The sequence below is a fragment of the Nylanderia fulva genome, unplaced genomic scaffold (assembly GCF_048542155.1).
Source record: "Nylanderia fulva isolate GAGA-0341 unplaced genomic scaffold, ASM4854215v1 Scaffold32, whole genome shotgun sequence".
In the NCBI taxonomy this organism is placed as follows: Eukaryota; Metazoa; Arthropoda; class Insecta; order Hymenoptera; family Formicidae; genus Nylanderia; species Nylanderia fulva.
Genome location: NW_028190390.1, coordinates 75938 through 86332, shown reverse-complemented (window position 1 = coordinate 86332; position 10395 = coordinate 75938). Strand labels below are relative to the sequence as shown.

Sequence of the window (10395 nt, the reverse complement as noted above, 5' to 3'; positions counted from 1 at the left end):
CAACAATATTAAAATTATATTTTATTTTATGATGAAGACAATATGTAATGAGATGCGAAATAATTTTATTTTTAATCAGATAAGAAATATTTTATCGGCTCACAATATTAATAATAATATATGATATTTTAAATCGGCCAAGTTCCGAAGAATTAATTTTTCGCGCTTGGGCTCTTTGGCCGATTTAAAATATCATATATTATTATTTATTTTTAATGTTTTGTAGAAAATAGAATGTCAATTCTTTTTGTTGTTATCATTTATGTTTATTGCATTATTCTTAATAAAGCTAGTGCCAGTGTAATTTAAAATAATTGCGCGACGATGGACACTAGCATCGCCTTTGAAAAAGCTAGTGATCATCAAGTTTTCTAGATTTTGTGATCTTTCCTATTATAGAGAGAATGCTAGAGAAACATTAAATTTCTATCTCGGAGAGAAATTATTCCCAGGAACTTTTAGACGCGAGGTGACTCGGAAGTAGAATTCACTCCCGAGAAAGTAGCGGGGACGAACATTCCCGCCAATAGGAAATAATATAATAAATATGATATCCTCTCTCTCATTGGTGGATACTTTTGAATAGCGCGGTAGCTTTTGGTGGGGTCTTCCGCTTTAACAGAAGTGCGCGCGCACATCGATAAACGTTGTGCTAGTCATGAAGTCAGTGACGTATCTTTAAAGGCGTATCTAAATAAATAAATGCATTATTATATTAAATTTAATTTATTTATTAATGTGACAGTATAATTTATATCGAACGATACAGATCGATATATATTTAGAGAATATTTAGTAAACGATTTTATCTCGATTATTTATTTTTTGAAGTTGTTCATTACAAACACTCGGTGTTTTATATTACAATATTTTATTATTTAAATATAAATGTATTTATTTATTTTTGAAATTCACTTATTTATTATTTAAATATAAATATAAATTTATTATATTATTTATAAAATCACATCACAGAAGTGTATTAAAAAATATAAGTATTTTCTGTTTCCCATCCCCAAAAAAAGATCAGAAAAAAGCCTAGCTGGACAATTTTATGACTTGTCATTATTCAAAAATTATTAATCAATTTTGGTTTCCTTTATTGTTTACTTTTTTTAATTAATCTCAACAAATTATCCAGCTAGGCTTTTTCCTGATCTTTCTTTTTGGCGCTAGGAAACAGAAATAATACTTATATTTTTTAATACACTTCTGAAATGCTTTTATAAGTGTAATATATAATAAATTGATATTTATATTTAACTAATAAATTAATAAATTAAAAAAAACAAATAAATAATAATAAAATATATCAAACAATTTGTTTCATTTCAGAAACTACGGAAACCTCCGGGCTCTCGCGCGGACGGAGACGCGCCTGCGCGGTGGCGCCATCTTGGACGACACGTCACCGCGGGCGAGAGAAGAGGCTTCTCCCGCGTAGCAACGACGTCTCTTCCGCCATTTGCCGCTAGGGGATAGTAACGCATGGTTCTAGAAGCTAGAAGGCGTTCATTTCCCCGAATTCCTGTTCCCCAGCAGAGAGCCGAGTGCGGAGAAAAAACTATTTAGTAATTTCGCGCCGCGAATCTGTATACCCAGATTATACCTGCGAGCTCGCGTACGAGGACGGGATTCGAATAAACAAATCTCTCGGCCGATGGACGAAACGTCCGAGATGGACGGGAGCCCGCAGCCGATGACGCTCATCAGCAGCAGCGGCGCCGAGCAGGGCACCTCGACCGTGGTTTACAACCTCCTGACCACGACGACGTCGACTCCGCGGCTCACGCCGACCGGGAAGATCAGCCACGCGAAGACCCGGGTCTACACGCAGCGCTACAGGAAGGAATGGGAGCAAATGCAGGATTTCAAAGGTATTTTCCCCGATACGTGGATGAGTGTGTGTGTATATATATATATATATTGTGTGTGTGCGCGCGCGCGTACTCCTGGTGCTTCGGGAGCTTAGATTCTAGGGTCGATTCCGGACTGACTAATTGACTTCGTGTCGAGGTAAACCGAAAATTAATACTAGATGATGCCCTCGGACACACGTTTGACACATTCGCTCTATTTTGAGCTTTTTCGGTGGATCTTCTATTTTTTTTTATATAACTAGTTGCGTCTAGGAATGCTCGAATGGGAACTTGAAGAGGAAGCTTGGAGGAAATTTAGTTTGGAGATCGCAGATCAAATATATATAATATATATGTAATTTAATAATATTAATATATAATATATATAATATATAATATACATAATATATATAATATATAATATATATAATATATAATATATATAATATATATAATATATAATATATATAATATATATATAATATATATAATATATATAATATATATATATATATAATATATAATATATATAATATATTATATAATAATATATAATAAATATTTAGGGAGGACAGTTTATTACATCAAAATTAGCCATTCTCATTTTCTTCTAAGAACAAATATATATCATATATAATAATATATAATATATATTTGTTCTTAGAAGAAAATGACTGGCTAAAAGCCATAAAAAATTTTTAAGGACTTGAATGGCTAATTTTGATGTAATAAACTGTCCTCCCTAAATCTTTAAAATAATTATATATATGAGGAATTATTTTTATAGATCCTCTCCTGATAGATTATCAATAATTAATTCTGTTGCTTATGCAGGCATATTTTTTGGTGATATATGAGAAAAAAATTATTACAATAAGAAACGAAAATGAAGAAGTAATACAGTATTCAAGTTATAATTTTATTAAAAAATTATAGTGAATATGAAAATTAAACATAGGTTTGAATCTGTGTTGAATAATATAAAAATTATGATCTTTGTTATACAATCAATTAAACAATAATATTTATATTACAAACTTCCATTATAAATTTATGTAAGTCTATAAATTCTTCTAAACATTAAATTTAATACCGAAATATATTAACGATAAAAAAATGATTTAAAAAATCGAGAATTGCTTCATTCTTACTTTTTACTTGAGATAAGAAAAATAGCGTTCTAAAATATATATCATATTTATAAATTTATTTTCTATTTAAATATTTATATTTTATATATCTAAAGTATATAAAATATAAATTATAAAAAAGTAAAGTAGTATAAATTATAAATTTTATAATTTATACATATATCTTTAGATCATCATGTAAAAACACAAGCAGGAATGATAATTTTGAGATATTCCTTTTACAAATGTACATCCATGAATGATAGAAATGGCAGCAATTTCAAGATATTTTCGTTACAGGATGGCTGACCTCAGTGCAGTTTCAACCGACTCGTGCTTATTGCACTTATTGCAAGAAGAATCTGCACGCACACCGTCTGTCGCTGCTAAAGCATACGTGCACGATAAAGCATCAGCGTGCGGCTCTGTCGTACCAGATGGAAGAAAAGAAGAATATGCGAAAAATGGATCCGAACGCGCTCGAAGTGGGCCTCATCGAGGAAGTTGAGGTTCCGCATATTCTTTTTTTTTTTACCGATCTTTATGTACAAAATGTCTTATATTGATGGATCACCTTTTTTATTCTAATAATATTTATAGAGACAATATTAATATAAGTATATATTCTGATATTTCTGTCAAACAGGTATATAATCAGTATAATTTGTATTTTTTTGGGTTATCTATATATTTTTGTAAGTGATTGTATTCTTTAAAAAAATCTATAAAAATAGGACATCTTGTATATAAAGTTATAATATATGAAATATAATATTAGAAACAAAAAAGTACAGCATGTTGGCCATAAGAAATTGATACAATGATTGTGAGATAATAGGTTCTCTCTTTGTCGACTTTTAATATATTTTTATAATCTGTAATTATCAAATATTTAATTAAGATTAATCACATATTTATTGTTTAAATTCAAACATTCCATTTATTTAGTTTTTTTTAGTTATGATAGTAAAATACTGTTAATTATAAAATAGTAATACTGTAAACTATAAAAATAATAACAACATATGAATATAAATCATTTAAATTATACTTTACAATTATATATAAGTTTTTTAAATTCTAGGCCGTGGATGATTCTCAAGCAGAAAAAGATGACGAAAATGAAGATGACATAGAATATGTTGTTGAGAGATTAGACATGGATGAGGAAGAAGTACTAGACTCGCAAGAGGTTAAAATGGAAACTGAACGAATAATTGATGAAGAAGAGGAAGAAAAAGATATTAATGATTTGTATACACAGTTGCAATCCGATGATGAGGAGACTATGAAGCCTGTAATAAAGAAGGTCAGATTATCCAAGGTCAGTTGTGTTACAAATAATATTTATAATAAAATGCAATAATTTGCTTAACAAAGAGTTTAGGTCGAGTCCTTGAATTATATATTAACTTTTTATGTTGTATAGCAAAAGTGTCGAGATACATTGGCCGAGGCAATGGCTCATGTTCATAGTGAATATCTTGAAGAAGAAATCGAAGATCAGGAGAATGTTCAAATGGAGATGGAAGTAGAATCGACTAATCCAGATATATCTGATTTATCTGATGCAGCGAACATCAAAGAAACTTCAAAGGAGTTCGAAAATGAAAAAACGGAAATTAAAATTAATCAAAAATCGGCAGGAAAGGTAAGTGATACTTTACATTTCCAATGGATAGAAAAATTGATGCAATTAATATTAAAAATTAGTCCGAATATTGTAGTTTTTTTAAAAATTTGTGCTAAAAATTTTTTTCTAATTGAATTTCATATTTAAAATTGTAATTAGTCAAATTTAGAAAAAATGTATTATTAATTATTTGATAACAGGAGAATAAATCTGATTTGATTGTAACCTCTTCATTGCCGGTATTGGATGCAACTTATCACACCATCTCATCAACACCAACTCAGTCACCGGTCAATCTTTTGCCGCTTATGCCTAATTTGAAAAGTAACCGGACCATCACCTTGATGTGTGGAAATAAATCATTTACATTAACTGGTGGCACATTCCAACCGGGCACACAGTATATATTGACGAAGCTGAAAGGCAAGCCGTTGATGATGGCTGATCAGAAAAAGACTGTCGCAGTGTCCGAACCAGATAAAATTAAAACATCGAGTGTGCCTATCTCCGCCAACAGTCAGCTATTCCAGCCATCGGCTGCTCCTAGTACTAGTCAGCAGCCAATTGTCAGCACTAATCAACAGTCAACTGCTACCAGTAGCAAAGGGTCGTCACCTAAAAAAGTAAAAAAGAAGCTCTCCTAATTTTTTAGATTACTTGTTATGTAATATAGAATACAAGAAAAAGTGTTTATATATTATTTTTGAGGCATAAAATTAATTTTTTTTAAATAAATGTGTAGACGATTCTCATTATCTGTCAAAATTTTCTGGATTTCAATATCAATCTCTTAATGATTAAGTCTCAAGTCAAGATTTTGTTAAAGAAAAGTTTATCTCAAATTGGATGAATAATATTGTGTAATTTATTTGCGTTTTATAAAAAATTTACTTTGTAATGAGCTTTCTTAATGATGCATAGCAATTGAAAATTGTTATTTAATAAATGCTATGTTTATTTTAGGTTGCTTTGGGGAAGCAGCCAATAAAATCAACTGCAACAAGAAAGCTGCGTATCTCCACTTATGTCTCAGACAATATGAAGGGAAATCCAATTAGTGGCTTGCAAGTCAGTTTATATAAACTAGTGGACGGGAAATGGACTTTCTTAAATGAAAGGTGTGTAATTCTTTAATTAGTTATTACTGCTTATTTTCTCTCTTCAAACACATAGAGTACTTTCCATATAAGGTGATAGAAAATTTATAGTTATGTATATTATTATTTTATAGATTTTCTATTATTTCATGCGCATCAAAAAGTGTGAATCAAAAAGTACTCATATTTCTCGTCTTTATATTAAGTATATTTATTATAAAAAAGTATTTTAAATTCTTTTTTTAGAGCTAGAAGACTTTTTTAAAAAAGAAATTAAAATTTTTTAAAATAAGACCATAATATATTGAAGCTACAAGATAATTTTTATTTTAATTCAAATTTTTTTAGCTATTTAATACAACAAATCTATTTTATTATTAAAATACTAATTTCATACTTTAATAGTATGGATATTGACTAAATAGTATATGTAGAATATGTTTATATAGTATATTAGAATAAGTTTTATAAATTCTTTGTTTTCAGCAATACAAATACAGAAGGCTACTGTGTCGATCTGGTGGAGAACATAAAGTGTACAATTGGTCGTTATAAGATCCATTTCGATGTCGATAAATACTTCACACTGAGAAGAATAGAAACAATATATCCGTTTGTCGAAATCGTATTCGATGTGAAAAATATAAACAGTCACTATCACTTGCCACTTTTGTTGAGTCCGTTTAGTTACACAATTTATCGCGGCTCCTAAAGTATAATTTTCTTTCTAAATATATTCTTCTAAAGTGTAAAGTTGTAAGATTTCCTAATTTGTATCACGCTTGCATTGCAAGAATGTGATTATTTTTACATTAAATGAATTTCATGTTAATATACAATTATCATTTAACATATAAGATAAATATAAAAAAAATATAAGGTATATAAAGAATCAAAAAATATAAGATAATATAGTATAGTAATTATGCTAATAATATTAATTGTAAGGCAACTATTTTTTCTTAATTATTACTTCACACATTTTTATAAAAAAAATGGCAAAATGCGATTAAGATGAGATAAGATATTTGTTAAGAACTGTTTTTGCTATAATATAAGTATAATACAATACATAAGATGTTATAAGTATATATGTATGTAGTTAATATAGTTAAGAATTATTTTTATTATAAGATAAATTTGTATGACGACAATTTGCATAGTAAAATAAAAAATTTAGGGAAACTATTTCAAAATTACCAGACATCTAAGTATGCATATAGTTTTATAATTGTGTATAGTATGCATATTAGTTTTAGAAATATAAATATCTTATTTTTTACATCTCTGAAGATCAATACATGTATGTATGGTAATAAATGTATGTATGGAAATTTTTTTCTTATTTTTCATTACTTTTTCTTATCTTATTATTTTAATTATATATTTGGTATAGCAACATATTATCCAATAGCATCTATAGTGTTGATATACTACTATAATTAATTTGAATGTAAATATGCATATATTATATATACACACATGCATATATAATATATATTTACGATTTATATTTTTCTAAAAGTGTATGACTTGTTAAACTGTAGACTTGTGAACATGAAATAAAGTTGGTATTTATAAATATAAATTTATCTATACTCAGTACTGATGATATTCCTTCACCTTTGACCTTCAATATCTTTTATTGATATGTGGTTTTTGAAACTGCTTCTTAGATTGAAATGAGCAGTGAGTTAGTTGTGTTCGCAATATAAATACTCAACGTGACAATAGTGAAATAAATTATAGTGTTTCCACAAATCATCAAAATGTAATATGTGATAAAATTAAATCTGTGTAGAATATAAGATATAAAAGGAGAAATTAAAAATATATAAATGAGAACTAATAGGCGCAGAAAACAGAGAGCGTAAACAATTATTTTTTTTTTTACTTTGTAAAAGTAATTAGTTACAGTTACAGTTATTTCATTGAAAAAGTAATTAGTTACAGTTACAAGTTACCGATTTTAAAAAATAACTCGTTGCAGTTACAGTTACTCAAAAGGTAACGAGTCGTTACTTTTTAAAAATAATTATACATTATTTTAAATATAAGTAGCTTACATTTTATGCACAATCACAGTCAAGTATTTAAAAAAATTCTTTAATGTAATAATTGATCGATTTGCTTGCGACTTTGCGATTACCATCAATGTATGAACTCAAGGAAAACAGAAAAGTCAAAATAATGTCAATTTAATGTCATATTGACTAAATTTATGTCATTTTTTGATCAATATTTAATCAATATATGATGTTAAATTGACATAATTTTGATCTTCTGTTCTCCTTGGGAATTTCTTAACCTCTCGATTATTTTCAATTTTATTCCATTTTATAAATAATTTTATAGATAATACATGTTATTTTTTCTTTCTAATTGAGAAAGACTGTTCTCAAAATCACCTAATCGTAAAAAATTAATAAACAAAATTAATTAATAATTTATTCGCTAATTACGAGAAGACTTCGATATATTCGAAAATTAATAACGTTTTTTAAAGAGGGATCATTTGTTGACAATTAGTGAAAATAATTTAAGAAATAAATTATTTTGAAAAAGAATTATTCATGCACGCTCTATTTTTGCGCCGGATTCTCATTAACTTCTTTCCTATACTTATTTTTGTATAAAATGAGAATTTTAATAAAAGAAAATAATGCAAGTTCAATTAAATGTGGACTCTAAAATTATATTAATGTGTTAATCTATGGTCGAGTTTTTTAATAGTTTTCAAACTATTACAAAAATAATTATTTAAACATATAGTATATAAAATATAAATTATTGTTAGTCTACAATTTGTTATAATTTTAAAAGCAGAAAAAGTTTGAATATATTATTATCCTTAAAATTTTTATATATTTGTATAGTTACCCAGATAGCCACAGTAATTATTATGACATCATTTTGATGTCAAAATGCATCATTTGCCATCAAAATAATGTCATAATAATTACTGTGGCTATCTGGGTATATGTAATACAATTATGTATTTTTTTATGCGATAGATGACCACTTCCGTAAATCCAAAAAAAGCAAAATTAAGTATCACTACGCACGTTTTGGATACTAGTAGAGGTCTACCTGCTGATAATTTGGCAGTAAGTCTTTACAAGTTCGAGAATGATAAATGGATTCTTCTAAAAGAAAGGTATATGTTCTATATGTGCATCTTCTATGCATTATATATATTTTTGCATTATATTTTATTCATCTTTTGTTAAAAATTATTATTTCCTCCACAGCATGACAGGATCAAACGGACGTAGCGCAGATCTGCTACAAGATGAAAGAGAGACTCCCACACCTGGCAGATTCAAGATCGAATTTCGGGTGAATGATTATTTCAGACGAAATGCGGTCAATTCGATGTATCCGTTGATCGATGTGATGTTTGACGTGGAAAATTCTCGCGAACATTATCATATTCCTTTGCTGTTGAGTCCTTTTGGGTTTACTACATATCGCGGCTCGTAATCGATGTTTACTTCAAGTCTCTCTTATATCGTCTCTTAGAATTAAGATAACGATAGCGCAAGATTTATAAAACCTTATGTTACATAAATATTATAACGTCAAAAAATAAACGAGAAGAGAGCATAATTGTATTAACAGATAAATTTTTTGTACTTTTATTCTTTTAATAATTAAATAATAGTCTGTAAAAAATATTGCAGTATTAATGCAGATATGAAAATATGAAAATAATAAAATGTTTTTTTTAATTTACCGTCATTTAAATATGTCAATATTCATTATTGTATTATTGTATTCATTTATTTCAATTATTTTTTTAAGAATAATTCGGGAAAAATTTTTTTATATATAACAATAAAATTATATAAAAATATATAAAATTATACATATAATCGAAAAAGTATATATAAAATATGTTTATACATAATTAGATAAAAGTGCTTTATTTATATATAATTATATAATAAATTTATATATATATATAATAAATAACTATTTCTTTTCATATATATGTATAATTATATATGTTTCATATATAATTTGACATGATTATATATGAATTCATATAATTTATATATAAAATATAATTATGTATAAAAATGGACATATTTTATATATATAATCTTACGATTATATATGTATAATTATACAATTAATTATATATAATTCTATATAAAAATTTTTTTTCCGAGAGATAACACAAATTACGTGTCACGTCAACAAACAGCTGATTTGTTTTGTCATGTAAAATAGGTGAATGTCTGTAAATCTAGGTGGAAAGGTATACGGTCGTTTCACACGTGAATTGCGTAACGCGATTGAGCGACTCACACGTGACAGAATGAATCAGGCTGTGTTACTACGCGTGTAGTAATCGTGACTTGTCTCGCCTTCCGCAAGTATAAGCCTGCGTAATTATTCATTTCTGCTTTTTGCGTTTAATTTTAGTACATCTTCATAAAAAAAATGTTCAATCCTTACATTATCCTCTATTATTCTACGTTTCATTTTATATGTGCATATCTTTATGTATGCAAATCTCAATATTAACATTTATCTGTTCAATTGAAATGTTTTTCTGTCATTAATTTCTTCTTGATAAATTCACAAGAAAAGATTCTTTGAAAACAGATTCTTAATTCTTTTCTGAGAAAAAAACCTCGCTAAATTATTGTAGCTTAACGTTTCATTAG

The 10395-nt window shown here is 27.6% G+C and overlaps 2 protein-coding genes across 3 annotated transcripts; both read left to right on the top strand.

The window, feature by feature from the left end:
- Nucleotides 1-1426: 1426 nt before the first annotated feature.
- On the top strand, nt 1427-6766 carry LOC114945672 (uncharacterized). Of its 2 annotated transcripts, none has more exons than XM_029321954.2 (7): nt 1427-1877; nt 3290-3498; nt 4074-4313; nt 4419-4640; nt 4823-5245; nt 5586-5740; nt 6206-6766. In XM_029321954.2, the coding sequence occupies exons 1-7, from the start codon at nt 1661-1663 to the stop codon at nt 6429-6431; spliced, it is 1692 nt and encodes a 563-aa protein (XP_029177787.1). In that variant the 5' UTR covers nt 1427-1660; the 3' UTR covers nt 6432-6766. The 2 variants fall into 2 exon arrangements, with proteins under 2 accessions (XP_029177787.1, XP_029177788.1); XM_029321955.2 differs by having other exon boundaries at nt 1429-1877; nt 4907-5245; nt 6206-6765.
- A 612-nt stretch (nt 6767-7378) lies between these two features.
- LOC114945695 (putative 5-hydroxyisourate hydrolase R09H10.3) lies at nt 7379-9345 on the top strand. The gene is made up of 3 exons (XM_029321985.2): nt 7379-7490; nt 8734-8876; nt 8971-9345. Exons 2-3 carry the CDS (start codon nt 8734-8736, stop codon nt 9200-9202), a joined length of 375 nt encoding a protein of 124 aa, XP_029177818.2. The 5' UTR covers nt 7379-7490; the 3' UTR covers nt 9203-9345.
- The last annotated feature ends 1050 nt before the right edge of the window (nt 9346-10395 follow it).